This window comes from Bos indicus, chromosome 14 (genome assembly GCF_029378745.1).
Source record: "Bos indicus isolate NIAB-ARS_2022 breed Sahiwal x Tharparkar chromosome 14, NIAB-ARS_B.indTharparkar_mat_pri_1.0, whole genome shotgun sequence".
Lineage (NCBI taxonomy): Eukaryota > Metazoa > Chordata > Mammalia > Artiodactyla > Bovidae > Bos > Bos indicus.
In genome coordinates, this window is record NC_091773.1 from 3,098,481 (window position 1) to 3,116,285 (window position 17,805).

General features: G+C 47.2%; 1 protein-coding gene across 17 annotated transcripts in view; it reads left to right on the forward strand.

Moving 5' to 3' along the window:
• The window catches only part of PTK2 (protein tyrosine kinase 2), a 192,948-nt gene that overhangs the window by 130,163 nt on the left and 44,980 nt on the right, over positions 1-17,805 (forward strand). For 11 of the 17 annotated variants that reach the window (XM_070802389.1, XM_070802371.1, XM_070802383.1 and 8 more), the window contains 6 exons: positions 3,149-3,232; positions 4,212-4,229; positions 9,999-10,055; positions 11,419-11,439; positions 12,425-12,522; positions 14,620-14,704. In XM_070802389.1, coding sequence (XP_070658490.1) covers positions 3,149-3,232; positions 4,212-4,229; positions 9,999-10,055; positions 11,419-11,439; positions 12,425-12,522; positions 14,620-14,704 — 363 coding nt within the window. The remainder of the gene's footprint in view (positions 1-3,148; positions 3,233-4,211; positions 4,230-9,998; positions 10,056-11,418; positions 11,440-12,424; positions 12,523-14,619; positions 14,705-17,805) is intronic. The other 6 variants (XM_070802379.1, XM_070802384.1, XM_070802375.1 and 3 more) reach the window with 5 other exon arrangements.

Below are 17,805 nucleotides of genomic sequence, written 5' to 3' on the forward strand. Positions count from 1 at the left end.
GGGTTTGGGAGTATTTGGCTGATGAGCCATCTTATTCTCCTTGCTCCTGAGAAATCTGTATGCAGGTCAAGAAGCAACAGTTAGAACTGGACATGGAATAACAGACAGCTTCCAAATCGGGAAAGGAGTACGTCAAGCCTGTATATTGTCACCCTGCTTATTTAACTTATATGCAGAGTACATCATGCGAGATGCCAGGCTGGATGAAGCACAAGCTGGAATCAAGATTGCCAGGAGAAATATCAATAACCTCAGATACCCAGATGACACCACCCTTATGGTGGTGAAAGCAAAGAACGAAAGAGCCTCTTGATGATAGTGAAAGAGGAGAGTGAAAAGTTGCATTAAAACTCAATATTCGGAAAACTAAGATCATGGCATCCAGTCCCATCACCTCATGGCAAATAGATGGGGAAACAATTGAAACAGTGACAGACTTTATTTCGGGGGGCTCCAAAATCACTACATATGGTGACTGCAGCCTTGGAAGAAAAGCTGTGACCAACCTAAGTAGCATATTAAAAAACAGAGACATTACTTTACCAACAAAGGTCCGTCTAGTCAAGGCTATGGTTTTTCCAGTAGTCATGTATGGATGTGAAAGTTGGACTATAAAGAAAGCTGAGCACCAAAGAATTGATGCTTTTGAACTGTAGTGTCGGAGAAGACTTGTGAGAATCCCTTGGACTGCAAGGAGAGCCAACCAGTCCATCCTAAAGGAGATTGGTCCTGAATATTCATTGGAAGGACTGATGCTGAAGCTGAAACTCCAATGCTTTGGCCACCTGATGGTGAAGAACCGACTCATTGGAAGAGATCCTGATACTGGGAAAGATGGAAGGCAGGAGGAGAAGGGGAACAGAGGATGAGATGGATGGATGGTATCACCGATGCGATGGACGTGAGTTTGAGCAAGCTCCGGGAGTTGGTGATGGACAGGGAATCCTGGCCTGCTGCAATCCATGGGGTTGCAAAGAATCAGACATGACTAAGCGACTGAACTGAACTGAATGAATAAACTTTGATAATCTTAAAATTTATTATTATTAATACAAGAAGCCCAAGTATCATCGTATTAAATATAAAAACAGATATTGTCCAAAGACCCAATTTTGGGGATTGGTTGTTTTTTTCTTTTTTTCATTCATAGAGAAAAATTTTAAAGGAAGGCTTGAAACTTTTAAAATATAAATTCCGGAATTTGACCTCATGGCTTTCTAGTCATGTGTCATGGATGCATAATAATTGTGGGATTTATTAAAAATCAAACTGCATGATATAAGATAAAATGTATATGATATTTTTACATGCAAGGGATCATGTGAATGAATGGATATTGTTGTGCTTTTGAATTTTTAGCTTCTTAACTCTTTATCCTGGGAATTTCCAAATATAATACAGAAGTAGAGAGAGTAGAACGAGGTAGTGAATCTCCAGAAACTCATCACCCAGATTCAGTAACTAAAATCCAGTCACTTCATCCCTGCCTCCACCCTCTTATTCCTCATTGATTGTCTTCCCTCATAGCTCAGTTGGTAAAGAGTCTGCCTGCAACGCAGGAGACCTGGATTCGATCCCTGGGTTGGGAAGATCCCCTGGAGAAGGAAATGGCAACCTACTCCAATATTCTTGCCTGGAGAGTCCCATGGACAGAGGAGCCTGACAGACTATAGTCCATGGACTCGCAGAGTCGGACAAGACTTAGAGACTAAACCACCGCCTCTGATTGTCTTAAAGCACCTCTAAGGCATAGTCATCTGTAAGTGTTTCTAGAAGGTGAAGACTTTTTAAAAGCAGTTTTATTATACTGTAAGAAAGCTAACAGTAATTCCTTAATGCCAACTGTCATTCCGTGTTGTGATTCCTTAGTTTTAAGGCCTTGTCACTCTTGGTGGTGTCCAGTTGGGGGTCAGACAGGCGGTGCTGGATGAGCTTGGCTGTGTACCCCTGCAGTCTCTGTGCACTGTCTGTATGTATCTGTGAAGGAAATCACGTCCCTCACACTGCGCCCCACGCCCTGAGTCTGGCCGATTGCAGTTCTGTGACGCTGTGCTGAGCAGGTCGCTCTCTGGCCCCTGTATTCCTGAATTTCCTGTACTCTGGTCGTTAAGGTTGAGAGGAGTTTGGTCAGGGAGTTGGGTATGGGCTGAGGGAGGCAGGTGGGCAGATCTCAAGGACTCAGGTTGTTGAGATCACAACACACCCTGCGGAAATGTGACCAAATTGTTTCCATTCTTCTCATTTCCGCTCCTAACGTGGACTGATGGCAGCAAGCTGCCGCCATCCTCATCCTGACCCTGCCCTCCCCGGGCCCGCCCCTGGAGTCCTCACCTTTGTTGACGGGAGCCTGTGGAGCTGCAGCTTCTCCGTCACGTGGTGTCGCCCGTGCATATCAGAGGGTGGGGCCGCCCTTGTACTGACCCCACTGCCACGTGTCCGCTGTTGCCCTCACCGCATCGCAGTTGTCACGTCTCCAGCTCCAGGAGGGCTGGCATGTGTCTCGTTCATCCAGCAAGTGCCTGATAGAGAGTTGACTTTCAAGAGAGTTTTCAGTACGTGAATGACAGTGAATGAGGAGCGGATGCTGGTAGACGGAGGGCTTCGGAGCCTTGTGTTCAGATACCCTGGCTCCAGTTTTTTATGTGAAAGCAGTTTATTTGAGGTGTACACTTAAGGTCTGTGTCTTTGCTGATGGTTTGGGGGAAAGTGCTGATAAAGCTCTTTTACAAATCAAGAGCTGCTAGTTCTCTGCACTGTTCTCTTTGCAGTTGAACGTTAGCTGCTCACGAGAGCCTGTGTCCATCGGTCTCTGTTGCTTGTGCCGTTGTGTGTCAGCTTTATTCTTCGTAAAGGCATCTATACCTTTGCTCGCTCCGCTGGCTTCGTGGATCTGGCTGACCTCTTCATGTCTTGCTTAAAGTTTCAGTATCTAGTGCTACTCTTTCCTAAGAGAGAAAACTGCATTTTAAAATATTAATGTCTCTCAAGTCAATTATATTAAGAAATCAAGTGTACCAGTAGTCACATAAAAGAATTGCAACTTTGTACTTGTCTTTATAGCTATGCCTTACAATGTAACATAAGTTTTCTCTGGTATTGAAATAATGTGTTTCTGTTTTTCTCTTCCTTCCTCCTGCCTCTGTATAAGGAGTCAGTCACTGCCAACCTAAGGTTAAGAAGGCTAGGCGCTTCCTCCCCTTGGTCTTCTGTGCCCACGAACCTTCTTCTGCGGGTACTGCACTCAGCTTTTGCACAGGCTCTCCTCTTAACCACAGCTGATTACAGCGGCCAGGCGGCAGCCTAATGATGCTTATAGATGGTGCCTGCCCCGGGGTCAGTGTAGTGCTGCCCGGCAGGGGCTGTGGGCTGGGGTTCAAGGTGACTGTCTGTGGGCCGTCCTGATAGAAGACTCTGTTTGCCTGTTGGCTGGTGTTTAAATGCATGACAGGGCGAGGAGTCTCTTCCTGTGTGATCTCAGTGTTTTCCCAAAGGGGCTGGCAGGTACCACACCTTTGCCTCATGGGTGTCCTAACACAGCATGTGAGTGATGGAGGAGGATGGTGCCAGTGAGCCCTGGGGTCTCCTCGCCTGCTTCGTGGGCAGATATTCAGGGATGCTGCAGAGGACGGGCAGCCAGGGCCCCGGAAGCGTTATCTAGGAGAGGGAGATGGTGAGGGTGTAGCAACCTGGACGGTTCTTCTGCAGACGCTGTGTAGATATGAGTGGAAGTGCATCGGCAGAGCCCCAGGAGGAGCGGCCGGAGCCCCGGGGCTCCCTGCGGAGGCCTTCTGAGGGCTGTTCCCTGCGCACACACTAATGACCCGCGGTTCCCATTTCTGTCCAAGAGGATGCACGTTCCTTTGAGGATAGTAGACTTGTCTTTAACATTTAATGGTGAGAAGCAATCAAATTAGCTTTGCTTAATGCGGCAGAAATGCACCTAAACTGCTGTTTTCCTGGGGTAATGTGAGGAGGCTTCACACTTGCACTAATGCCCTCAAGTCAAGTAAACATGCTGACTCCTCCATCCTGCAGTCTTTCTTTTACCTTCTGAATTAGACTGGGGTGGGGGTGGTTTTTGTGTTTTCCTTACACTTTGATTTGCTTGTCATTTTAATAGTGTTTTCCCTTCTCTCCCCCTCCCTTCCTCTCTCTCCTCCCTTCCCCTTTCCCTTCCTCTCCCTTTCTTTGCATGCCACCCGGATCCACAGATGAAATTAGTGGGGACGGTAATATTTATTTTCACGTTTGTGTTACTAATGTGAGATGATTATTTATGGATATAAATACCACTCAGTTTTTAATGAAAGGCAAAATGTGGCTTAGATCCAACAGAGCATGTGTGAAACCAGTGATGGTGTGAACTGGTGATCTCTTTAGAGTTGCTCAGGGCTTCAACCGAAGAAGGGTCACCGTCGGCTTCTTTACCACGTCTCACTGGTAAACTTGAGTTGTGCATGTTCATAGAGAATTTTAGGGATCTCATTATTAGAACTAAAGGTAAAGGGAAATTGTCAAAACTGTTTGATTCCTCAGTAAATGGGAGAGGGTCACACACTTTACCACATTCGTGTGTATAGTTGGGAGTGGCGTGGCAGGAAGGACAGGAGGAAAAGTATTTCTAAGAGTCACAGAGACTGAAGCAGCTGCGGAACTGTCTGCAGCGGTTGTTTTTTCAGGCAGTCGAGGACACCACTCCATAAACTAGAAAGTTAAGAGTCACGTGCAGTGTCTTGTTTTCATTTCCCTTGTGTGCTGCCTGCATGAAGCTTTGTACTCTTTTATAATAAGGAGTGAGATTTTATAAACTAAAATTAAGGGGGATTACACTTTTCCTCACTATTCAATGAGAAAAATGCTTTGACTGAAGCTTCCGTCTGTGCTCCTGTCTGTTGGGTTGGTGACATGATCCTTATGGGCAAAGTGCTTGCAGCGAAAGGTCTGAGCTACGTGTGACGGGGAGGGTGTCTGCCTCCCGGGCCTTGCAGCCAGAAGCTCTGCGCTCTGTGTCCCGGCTAATTGCTTGGTGGTGGCTGGCTGGAAGCTCCTCCGTGGAGGGTTCCCTGTGTGTCTGCCCTTTATCTGTGTGACTGCCGAGTCCCCCAGCAGGGATTCCGAGTGTAGCTAGGTGTTGTCTTCACTGGTGAGCAGAGGGGTGAGAGACTGACTGTCCAGGGCTGCTGGATGGGCGGCAGGGCCCAGGCTGCAGCCTCGCCAGCTCACCAGTTGGGTGACCTGCAGCAAAGCACTTGCCCCCTGGAGGCTTCATGTGCAGAGGCCTCGGTGGTGGTTTGAGGATTACTGTGAAAACATACAAATTTAAACAGATGAGTACAAGCAAGTGGTTATTACCACGTTGTTTATCTAAAGAAAACTTTCTGGTGCACTTTCCCCACATTTGGATTTCCCAGTACTATGAATCAGGGTGAGTATTATCCTCATTTTACAGGTGAATCTGCTGAGCCCTAAGGGTTTAATCCCTGAGTCTAAGGCAGGGATCCACAAACTAAGGCCCAAAGTCCAATTATAGCCCACCCCTGTTTTTGTATTGCTCCTTGAGCTAAAAAGGATTATTATGTATTTTTTTTATTATGTATTTTTAAATGGTTGAGAGGAAAATCAAAGAATGTGGCATCAAAACTATGTGAAATTCAGATTTCCATGTCCATCAGTAAGTTTCATCGAAACACAGTCATACCTTCGGTCATGACCAGTCTGCTCACCCCTGCAATTTAAGCGGCAGAGTTAAGTGGTTGCAGTGGAGACTGTGAGCAGCAAGTCTAAAATACCTACTCTCTGACCTTGTACAGAAAAAGTGTGCCGACCCTGGTGCAGGTCACAGCGCTGGTTAACGTCACAGAGCAAAGCAGCACCCTTCCTGGCTTCCTGAAGGCCCTCCTCCCCCGGCCCCCACCCCCTCCGCCTGCTGTCCGTGCAGCCTCCAAGGCTGACCGCAGGTTCGCCTGTCCAGGTGGTGTGAGGAGCTGTGATCGCTCAGTCGCACTGCACTGCTGGGCAGTGGCGTCCCCCTGCACGCGCTGCTCTGGGGGCGGTGCGTCCTCAGGCCCCCTGAGGGCAACAGGCCCGGCCGGTGTAAGTGGGGACAGACTCGCACCGCCCGCCCCCTTCCCCACCAGGGGACTGAGGGCACCCGGGAGGTTGGTGGGCTGCAGATCCTGGTCCAGTTCTGATATTTACATCCAAGTGTCCGCTGCCCCGTCCCTCCTGCTCTCCAGACTGGCCCTTCCCAGGGCCTCCAGACGCATCAGGCCTTTGGGTGACAGAGCAGAACCCGTGTGCGTGTCCAGGTTTCTGGAGCGACTTTACTAGGTCTCGCTCACCATCTTTGAGAATGAGAACTTGATACTTTTCTTTCCTCATTTCAGTTGTCAGTTTCTGTCCTTTTAACATGTCTTCACATCATTTTTATTTTACCACATACTGTGAAAACAAACACTGTAAATTACAGTGTTATCCAGGGTTTCAGAGGTCACCATTTTTCAAAGTATTTATTTTGAAATATTCAACTCATGGTCTGAAAAACCTTTCAGATTACAGTGTTACCCATGGTTTCAGAGGCCTCCATTTTTCAGAGTGTTCATTTTGAAATATTCAACTCATGGTCTGAAATTGTCTCCCAAGTACACACACCCACAAAAGCCTACCTGGGCACAGCCCTGGAACAAAAGCTGGACCCACATTGGGGGTGAAGTCCCCAAGCACACTTAGGGGAGCGCACTGAGGTCTCAAGACGCAGGGGGTCTGGTCTCACAAGACGAAGCCCCCAGAAATGCGGAAGGTGACAAAGAGCAGAGCTTGGAACGCAGTGGCCCGGGCGCCCTCCTACAGGGCCCCTCCAGGGCCTCTGGGGGCCTCAGGTTCCAGCCTGGGAAACAGGATGATGAGAGCAGGACCCACCATGTACGATTTTCCCGAGGTTAAGCAATGGTGCGTGTATTGTTTGTGATGGTGTCTGGCAGGTGCCCAGGTCTCCGTTAGCCGTGGCCACCATGATTAAGTGGAGCACACTCAGCTCTTCCCTTCATTTGTGTCGAGATCTTTCAACCTGCCTCCTTTTCCCTTATGTTTTCCTCCTACTGTATTTGGGGGCCAGATGGTTTCAGAGTGGACTCCAGTTGTTCAGGGACCGTTGAGTATGAAAAAGTACCTCTCATATCAGTGTCGTACTAGCCCATCATCCTAAAAACCAGGAAAGAAAAATGGAAAGTAGAACCAAATCCATATCAAGAGTTCTTGGGGAAATCCGCCAAGTATCTCACTTGAAAAGCCCTACATAGAAGGTCACGGTAAACCTTTGTAGGTGCATGCGCCTTCACCAATGTTGGCCCTGCCCCGTGAGAACCAGCCTGAGAAGAACACAGCAGCGAGAGCTCCCTGTTCACCTGGTGTCACAGTATCCACAGCCACATTCATCACGAGTGATGCCCGGGTGTTTTGGATAATCCCCAGAGCTTTTTTTGTAGCATTCACATCACACCAAGACACAAAAACTGCAGACTCTTTCTTGTGATGGTGTAAACAAAAGTGTATGCAGCTTGTTTTTTTCCCAAATCAGTTTTGTGTGCCAGCCTGATGTATGAGCCTTCTTCTTCTTTCTCCCTGAGAGCAGTTCAGAGGTTGTCTGTTTGCCGAGGGTTTTATAAAAAGAGGCAGTCCTGGGAGCCGCTGCAGCCCCACCCAGAGGGCTCCTGCCAGGGAGGCCTCAGAAGCAGAGGGCACCAAGGAGATCGCAGCCCTCAGTCACCCGTCGTCTTCAGGGCCCACCGCAGCTTGATGTGTGTCTCTGTGATCCTCATGACAATCCCCGCAGGCAGACATGTTCTCATCGGACACGTGAGGGCACCGCTGAAGCACAGACAGGGCTGTGGGCGCCCGCATGCAGCTCTGCCTGGCCTGGCCCCGCCGCCTCAGGCTTGCAGCCCCCCTTGCGTGCCTGGAGTGCACGCCTTGTTTCTGTTCAGTGAGCGCTTGCCCGGCACCTCCCCAGTGCCAGCTCTGGTTTGCAGGCTGAGAACAGGACAGTGGATGAGCTGCAGCAGGGCCCGCTGCCCGGGGGCTCCGCTCCCAAGATCCAGAGGACCAGCAGAGAGCTGGTAGTGACAGGCCCTGAGCAGAGCACGTTGGGCAGCGCGACTGAGAGTGGCTGGGGGCCAGGAGGGGTCTCTGAGCAGACGGCAGACACTGTTCTTTAGGGAAACGAAGGACAGGCAGACAGTGGCCCCAGCGGCCCTGGGAAGCCCGCTGAGTCCTGGGCCCCTGACATCTTAGTGGAGCCAAGAGCCCAGGGCAGGGGCTGACGATGACTCCAGGGCAGCTGTGGTAACAGGGCGGCTGAGGGGGGAGGCACAGCCAGAGTTCTGGGCAGTTTTGCAGCAGAATCCAGCCTCCTCAGGGTCAGCTGATGTGTGTTGCCCCTGAGCGGGGTGGGTGTGTGGTGTATGTGAAAGAGGACCGTGGGGGTGGTCTGTGGGTGCAGGAGATCAAGTCGCCACACTGCCGACAGTGTGGACAGTTGAGGTCCGCCTGTGTGGCCTTAGCCTGACACGGTCCCCCACTTAGTCCTCTTCCTCACCCCAGCCTTGGCGGCACACTCTGTCCCCAAATTTCATTTCGCAGTTTCCGCTCAGCCACCTTACCCAAAAGCAAGGCTTTGGACCTAGAAACCACCACCACTCCTGGTATCCACTGAGAACAGGATAGGAGAGAGAAATGTAGGAATGTAAGGTGTGGGATAGATTAAGTATTTTTTTTCTTTAATCCTGAAAGTAGTAATATTTATAAACACATAAGAATAATATAAATTATCCACCTGTCATACAGGGCTTAGGAATAGGTCACATTTGCCAAATACCTAAAGGAATGCCTGTTTATGGACTTTATGTTCTGCCAGTTGAATTTGTTGTTACTTGAATTACTTTTAATAATGATGACAAATTGAGAAATGAATTCTTCGAACTACTTTTACATTTGATCTCAGTTGTTAGCATAGCAGTATGCAGAATAGTTGATGCTCTAGTGACTATAAACAGTATATAGTCTCTATTGTCTTTGGTTTCTATAATTTTAATATCTGAATGAAGTAATAATGGAAGCACAGAAGAGAGAACTTTTAATTCTTTAGAACTTATAGCCTCTCCTGGCCCAGCAGCTTAAACCCTGTGCACAGAGCTACTCAAGGTTTTCCTCTTTCCAGTACGAGAAAAACATAGAAGACCCGAGTGATTTTCCAGTGTAATTATTATCCAAGTGAGTTCGTGTTTACCTCAAAAGGAGTTTTCCCACCATTAATATGGAAATGGGTCGTTAAGTTCCTGCATTACTGAGAGGAATTGGTGGAAGCATTGGAACTTACACCAGAGAAGAACTCGGTTTCTATGCTATTCTGATTTTATTATTTTTGACACATCTTTTACCCTTTTGACATGAATAGACACTGTTCAAATATCTGAGTGAAAAGTTACAAGAGCAATTCCTGGGTTGCTTTCACCCTGAACAGATAAAGTAAGGTATCTCAAACGTCCACATGCCATTTTGTTTTCCGAAGAACATGGAGAATATGCTGTGAGGTCTGGTTGCGAATGAAGTCTGAGCTGTGCTTGGAGAAGCCCCAGCAGACGGCGGTGGGGCTCTACACGTGTGCTGGGTGTAGGGAGGCGGGCTTCACGGTCAGCCCAGCTGCTCGGTGCGTTTGAGTCGTGCACACAGTCGTTTCCTGTCTTCTGTTTTCCACAAGGGTTTTCTGTGTCAGTCTGTGTGCTCTCTGAGGAACAAGTCTGTGTATTATGACATGGTGGACCATGATGTCACCTTTATTTCCATAAATGACTCATGTGTGCACAAAAATTGAGTCATAGTGTTGTAAGAATATGTCAGCATAGCAGGGGATGCAGGCAGATCATTTTGCCTTCTCAAATTAGTTCAAGGCCAGGGGGTCGGAGATTTAACCTCTTCCAACATACATGTTTCCTGTCCTACAGAAACGGACGATTATGCCGAGATCATAGATGAAGAGGACACTTACACCATGCCCTCCAGTGAGTAGCTTTTGGTTTTGCTCCTGTTCAGATTTGACAGAGTTTTAAATATCTTGTGTTTAAATGTTTTAGATGTTTATTGTCCTTTTAATAGCTTATTGAGTTCATAGTAGAAATACTCTCTGCAGCCTTCCGTGCCCACTGCCAGGTCAGAAGCCTGAAACTCAAATATCTATCGTAAGTCAGTTCAGTTATGGGGATTTTGTAATCTTATGTTCTTGCTCTGTGATAATATATGACCTTTAATGATTAAAGCATTTCCTGTCTGTAGGAAATTAGTATTTAAACACACACACACATACAGTTCTTTGAATGCACACCTTTTAATGAATCACATTTCCCCTCTGAGGTTTCATTTCTTATTGCCCTTGACTAAGCAATTACAAAGAGCTTCCTGCGTCCAGTCCTTCCAGCTTGGGGTGGGAGGTGTGGGGAGAGCAGGATTCCTCGCCACCCCTCGCCCCGCAGCAGCCTGGCAGTGTCACCCTCTGTTTCTCTGCCATGCGGCATGCTGGTGAGGAGAGCCTGGGAGCCCCAGCTCTCCAGGTGGGGTGTATATAGTCCCAGCTCTGGAAAATTTCAAGGGCGTGTCTCAATTAAAAAAAAAAGTTAACCCTACCTGTTAAAGAGGCCTGACTAGGAGTCCTCATTAAGCCTTCGAGGCCTAATAATTCAGCATCTAATATCCTGGTTTTAGTAAAGCTCTGTGTGTTTGTAAAATGTTTCAGGTGCTTTACCCTGTTATATAAATATTTTGAAAGTTGTTCTCAATAGATTTCCTACACATGTTGAGATATACCAAAATAGAGAGAAATAGCCCAGTCCAACTCAACCCTGTGGGTATCCTGCGGGGAAAAAGGTGGGGGTGGGGGGGCTGAACTTCTTTCTAAGGGCTCCTGGGTTGGTGATTTGAAACGGAGGCAAGAGTTGAGACTTAAATGGGTTTACTGTGACTCACGGTAGCAATTTGGAGAAATGTTTAAATTTTGGTTTCAAGGTTTGGTTAGCCACTTAGTCTTTTGTACATTCTTGCAGACTATCCAAATTTTTATTAGTATATTATTCATAGTTGAGTAGTAGATGTCCAACATGATAACTTTTATCTAAACCCCAGAAAAACGGGTTATGGTATAAGGAGTTTGTGGGATAGAAATGCAAAGCCTTGCGTATCGTATTGTGTTAGCTTGAGGATATTGTGTTGTCACTCGTGTTTGGTCCTCTTTTTTAACTCCTGTTAGTAGTCAAAATATTTGACGAAGTAAATATTGAAATGTACTCTCCAAGTTTGTTGTTGTTAACCTGATTGCTATTAGTTATTTCTAAGCAAGGTCTTCACTTTTTTTCTCTCTTAATTGCTATACAGAAAGCTATGGAATAGATGAAGGTAACAGGATTCCTTTAAAATAACTGCATTTGCTTGCAATTGCAACCCATGGAATGATACGGGATGTCTCAGTTTCCAGTTAACTTTTATTTTTAAACTTTTTCATTGGTTTACTCATGCTGTTAAATCAATGGAACTACCAGCTAAAGTGATTTTAAAGAGGAAAATGACCATCTAAAATTTGGGTTGAATTTTCCATGTGATTTCTAATTTGACAAATTAGAAGAAATCAAAATACCAAGCAGGTCATTGGATTAGAATCATCACCTAGGTCCCCAGTGGGTAGTTTCTTTCCATGTGCCTCCAAATAATTGGATTTGTATAAATCATGACAATTGATTACATTAATTTGAGGCTGATGCTGTCAAAAATATAAAATACTCGTAATCTATTATGTGATACATTCAACCTTGTTCCCAAATTTTCTGACTTAAAGCTGGTCCTAGAAGCTACCTCTTTAAACTCGTTTAGCTCTGTGAATAATATAGATAGGATTATAATGAAGTGGAACACTCTTAAACTTTTAAAAAACAAACTTATTCATGCCACAATTTTTTCCTTCCATGTCTACAGACTTTAGTTACTTGTGAAATAATTGCTTTAAATAACCATTTTTTAGACTTCATATATTAATACCTGAACTAATAGTATATATTAATCAAACATATATAAACTTAAAATTGGAGCAATTATTTAGCAGACTATTGAATTAATCAACTGAATCAGACATTCAAAAATATGAAAAAAAAACCCTACCTTGTATAAAACTCATCATTTTGATAATTTAAGCAGTGCCGTAACAGTTACATAAATTCCTTTTAAAATACTCGTTTAAGAGAATTCCACTCTGTTTAAAGCATTTTCATAGAATGATGTGCCACCAGTGAAATTCTTACTCATCGATGGTGATGAAATGTGTCCCATGTTTTCTGCACTGGGAATGTTGCACTGAAGTGTCTTCTGGTGTGTGGATCGTGTTTTGCAGCCAGGGACTACGAGATTCAGAGAGAAAGAATAGAACTCGGCCGGTGCATCGGAGAGGGCCAGTTTGGAGACGTGCACCAGGGCACCTACACGAGCCCGGTAGGTCCTGTCGGGCGGCTCCCTGCCGTGCCTGCTCCGCCTCCTGCATGGCCTGCTCCTGTCTATCCTCATGAGGCCCTGCTTCTTCAGGGTATTTGCCATTGTCCTCTGCAAGGCTTATCATATACGTCAATTCACTTGCTATGTTCAGAAACCCAAACTGGCAAAATTAGCTCCTAAGAGCTGGGTCTGTCTTTTATTCGTTCTAATCTTTCATTCAGCCTCTGTCATCAGTAACAGTTCTATAGCCCTCTGCCCACATGCTGCCCCGAAATCTCAGGCTTAGCATCCATCTGAAGCCATGCATCTTTAGAGGGCAGTGCTTCTTTTGCATTTCTTTACTGTCTTAAGAAAGCACCATGTTCAATATTTGAGTGTGAATTGACAGGAGTGACTAATCTATGGTCTTACAAAAGTTTCTGTTGTTTTTCAGTTCTCTTGTAAAAATGGGCATTTTGTATCTTTTCTGAAATATATCAGTCAGCCTTAGGTTCACACAGAGGTAGAAGTCATGGTTCTGGTCCTAGAAGTTTGCCGTCTCAAATTCGGAGCAGCGTGGTGTGTCACTGGAGACTGTCAGAAGGCCCCAAGCTCAGGCGTTCAGCAGACAGACCTCTCCTCTGGGGGCCTGGCGACTGCTCCCTCCAGGGTGGTCCTGCCACATGGGCACACCTCCCTCAGGGTTGGAGAGGGACTGCGGTCCCCCGAGTCTGTGTTACAGTCTTGTGGCCATTTATGTCACTCTTGCTTGAGAGCATGTCCTAGAATCACAGTGTGCAGTTAGCATGAAATCTAAAACAAATTAATGCAATTGAGGGTACTTTTAAGATATGCAAAAAAAAAAAAAAAAGACACACCCTGGCCATGACTTGTAAGTGAGCCTTTCCATTTAAAAGAATAATATTCAAAGTGTTTGTTAATTCCACAAATATTTATTGAACACATACTATGAATCAGGTTGCTGTTCTAATGAGGAGGTTTTTTTTTTTTTGAGGGTGGTGAACAGGGCACCTGAAATAAGAGAAGTAGATGGTTCTGGAAGGGACCACCCAAAGCCAAGGATAGGATAAACACATACATTTCCAGTTAAAATCTTCCCTGGTGTTTTTTGAATTGATTTGCGTGAAGTGACCTCTTATTTCTTGCTTTTCTTTTGAACTTGGATGAGGAAGTTCAGCTTCTTTGGCTCCCAGGGTGACGTGTTTTCTAGGTTTCTCGCCACCCCCTGCACCTTGGCGTGTCGCCCCTCTCCCTGACCTCTCGGTGTGGAGGGGCTGGGGGGTGCCGTCTTCACACCCTTTTCTCCCTGTGGGGTTTGTCTAGCCTGTGCTTCCAACACTGTCTGAACTGTGGCTGCCTCCAGGACCCGTCCCTGCCCCACCCAGTGCTGACGCCCACTCCCCAGTGTGACTCGCTGTCCCAACCACATCTCAAGCCCGTCACATTCAGAGCTGGGCTTCTGGTCAGCTTCAGAGACCCCAGCTTGCCCTCTCCTGCCCAGCCTGGCATCCTCTCCCCCGTTACCCCCCAGCCCTCCACATCCACACCTCCCCTCACCTCCCTGGAGTGTTCCTTCCTGGCCAAGGTCAACAGGGCCCTCCTCTGCCCAGACCCTGCCCCGGGACGGGGAGCTCTCACTCAGGGTAGAAGCCACAGGGCCACCCCTGCCCCTCCAGCAGGCCTTTGCCCTTGTCCCCCCTCCGCTCTCTCTCCAGGAGCTTACCTTCTAACCTCTGCGACGTCTCAGCGTCTCGTTCATGGTGTCTGTCTGCATCCTCCGCTGGGACATCAGCTGGCGGTGCACAGGGTTGCCGGCCCTTGTTCCGGTGCAGCCTGAGCCCCTGCAGGAGTCCCGGAGGCACCATGGGTGAGGGGGGTGGGTGTTTGTGAGACATGAGTCACCTGCAGCATTTCACTTGCGTGTCTGCTTTCTGGGGATTTTTTACAGGGGATTTTAAGTGTTCCTCCCACTGTTAAGATTTTATAGTTCTGATTCTGTCTGATCCAGAATCCACAGAGTTGCAGAATAAACTGCCTTTCCTAAACGTGCCCACTGATTAACACAGAGACCTCTTGTTCCATGTGTCCCCATCACAGGAGAATCCAGCTTTGGCAGTTGCAATTAAAACATGTAAAAACTGTACTTCGGACAGTGTGAGAGAGAAGTTCCTTCAAGAAGCCTGTAAGTTTCTAGACATTTCTGTGGGACTCCATTTTGACTTTCTGTCTGTGAAATCCAAACGGTCTCTGAAGAAGTAAGAAAAACAATGTTTTTTACTTTTATGAGGCAGCTACATTTATTCTGTTGCCATGCAGTTCATACCTGTATTTGTTGAGGCTCATGGGTACAGAGTTCTCCAGGGCAGCTGTCACATTTGGGGTGTGAAGGCAGATTGACTAACTGCCCCTTCATCCCCTGGCACTTTGTACCGTAACTATCTCCACTCTGGGCTTGGGCAGACGTAGTGATGCCCGCAGGTCCAGGAGTTGGATGGTGAGCAGGACAGACAGTCCCTGCAGGATGGAACCCGAGGATGAGTGGGGAACAGGGCCCAGACCATCCTGAGGGCCCGCTGTAGAGTCAGGTCCTCTCCTGAGGACAGCCCTGTGGAAAGCAGGCCCTGGTCCTGCCTGTGTGCACCTGTAGGCTCCTTCCCGCCTGCCTCTGGCTGGGTCCTTCATCCTGCTTCCACTGGGCTTGTTCCTCCCGACCAGCAGAGTTGAAGGGTCTCTCGTTCAGAGGCTTTGTCACGGGAGCCTGGTCTTTCCCTTCCCAAGTGTCCATAATTAAATACACGATGCCTCTCTCTCCCTCTAGACTGTAAGTCCCAGTGGGGACAGGGACCGTGTTTGTTTTGCTCACGGCTCAGCCCCAGAGCCAACACAGGGCTTAACTCACAGAAGGTGGTTGTAGCTTTTGGTTGCATGAATGAATCTTGGTGTCTTTCATCACATGTACATGGAATTTCAATAAATAGTTACCACCCAGCAGCCCAATAAGTGATAAGTCATGGAATAAACCAGATGGTCACTTCATCAGTCAAGTCAGAGCAAGTCCTGATCCTGTTCTTTGATCTTTGACTGGAGTATGAGACAGGGCCTGGCGATGACTTCCATCTCAACTAGTGTGCTTCTTTAGGGCGTCGAGGCTGAGAAAACATAGACTGTGTATCAGCCATCATTACCTAACAGCCTATGTGCTTTTCCTTTGGTGGTAAAGTGCATTATATATTTTCAAAATTGCACATTTTTAAAAATTGCTTACCTTTCTCTAAAATTTTTGCGAGTAGGTATTGTGATTTTTGTAAGACTTTGGAATCATTATTACAAAAATCAATTTTAGCATTTTGTAAGTAGTCAGGTCAAACTAACCTTGTTCTTTCTGAAAGGCTGTAATTTCAGAGAAACATGCTACAGGCAGTATACCTAAAATTCTGTAGGGCTTTGACAGGCTGTACATGTAAGTGTGGCAGCGTGGACTAGATCGGGTCATTAAACTCTTTCTATAAAGCACCACGTACCAAATATCCTGGGCTCTGCAGGCCAGGTGGTCCCTGTCGAGGCTGCTCAGCTCTGCCGTCAGAGTGTGGAAGAGCCACAAACAACTCAAAAAGGAGCGAGCAAGACTGTTGCAGTGACTCTGGTTTGTGGAAGCCAGCAGCCACCCTGGCCCGCGCTCCTGGCCCTGGGTGAGTCAGACTGCTGCGCCTGGCAGGCTTCAGTCCCGCGGATAGAGTTTCCTGGCGGCCGCCGTGTCCTCTTAGCCCTGCTCTGTGCAGTGTTCTTAATGATTACCCCGAGGAAATAGAAAAGCTTGTTAACTATATGTTAAGGGTAGCACAAAACTGAAAGAGATGGTAAGTCAATTGAAAATAAGAGTAAATGTGCCGGGTTCCTGAACGTCTGTCCCAGGCCATCACGCTGCACTGAAGTGATGAGCTGTGCTGACGAGGTGGCTGTCAGCAGTACATTGTGGGTTTTGCACCAGGTATTGATGTGTGTGGTGTTTTTTGTTTGTTTCTCTGGTTTAAACTAACAGGTCCTATTTTGGGGATGTGTGGGAAAAATTGAGGGGAGAATACCTTAAGGGTTTGAGTTCTCTTAAGTGAGGGTGTGGTCAATCTGCAAGAAGAGCCAGTGTGGTCCTTGGGTGCAATGGCAGGATATCTATATCTATATCTATATAGATATAGATATAGATATAGATATATAGATCTATATATATATAGATATACAGTCTTCCATATCTACAAGTTTTACATCCACAGATTCAACCAACTGTGGGTTGAAAATATTGAGAAGAATTCCAGAAAGTCCCAAAAGCAAAACCTGGCTGTGCTGTGCTCTGGCGCCTGTACACACGGTGTTTACGTTGCATTAGGTGTTACAGGAGGCACAGTGCATGGAGGCTGTGCACAGGCTACATGCAAATACTCCGCTGTTTTCAGAAGCGCTTGAGCGTCCTCAGATTTTGCTTCCCCTCCAGGGGTCCTGGGACCCATCCCCTGTGGATATGGAGGGTCAGCTGTGTGGTGTGCAGAGTGAAAGCAGAGAGGCCTGTCTTCCCCAGATGGAGCCGGCACTGAGCTGCAGTCCACACTGGGCTCCGTACTAGAGTGGGTATGACGAGACAGTTTCTCCTGCTCTGTTGCTCGTGTCCTTGCTTGGCAGCATAAAAGTCAACCCTGAATTGGTCCCCAAAGTTAAAAAAAAAATTTTTTTTCATTTCAGTAGGCTGTGAAATCCAGGTGCTTTGGAGGGACCACTGCACTAGGTTGCCTGTCAGGTTGCTTCCAGGTTTGAGGTTCTATAGTTCTAGGAATGTTGTCCTGCATCTCAGTCATTCTAGCGTGCTGTGCAGGTGACTTCCTTAACCTGATGTTAGAAATGTGTACATGCTTAAAAATAGGTCCCCACATCTAGGTATGTGTACGTGTGCAGGGCCCTCTTGGTCATCCTAGGCTCAGCAAAGCAGTCACACTCACGTGACGGCCACAGGCCACGTCTGGCGTCAGACTTTCTGAGAGGAGTTCAGGCCTGGAAGCCACATGCTGGCATTTCCCCACAGGGAAGTCCTCACAGTGGTCCAGGAACTGCTTACTTAGCCCTGATAGTGCTGGGAGGTGATGCGGCCACAGCGATGGATGCCAGAGCCTCTCGGGTCAAGGAGAAATCCTCTCAAAGCCACTGGCATGGACTCTGGGGCCCTGCAGGGGACGCCCAGCGGCACTCACACTGAGGAAAGCGCCTGCTGCCCCACCAGCAATTTACCAATCAGGTGGT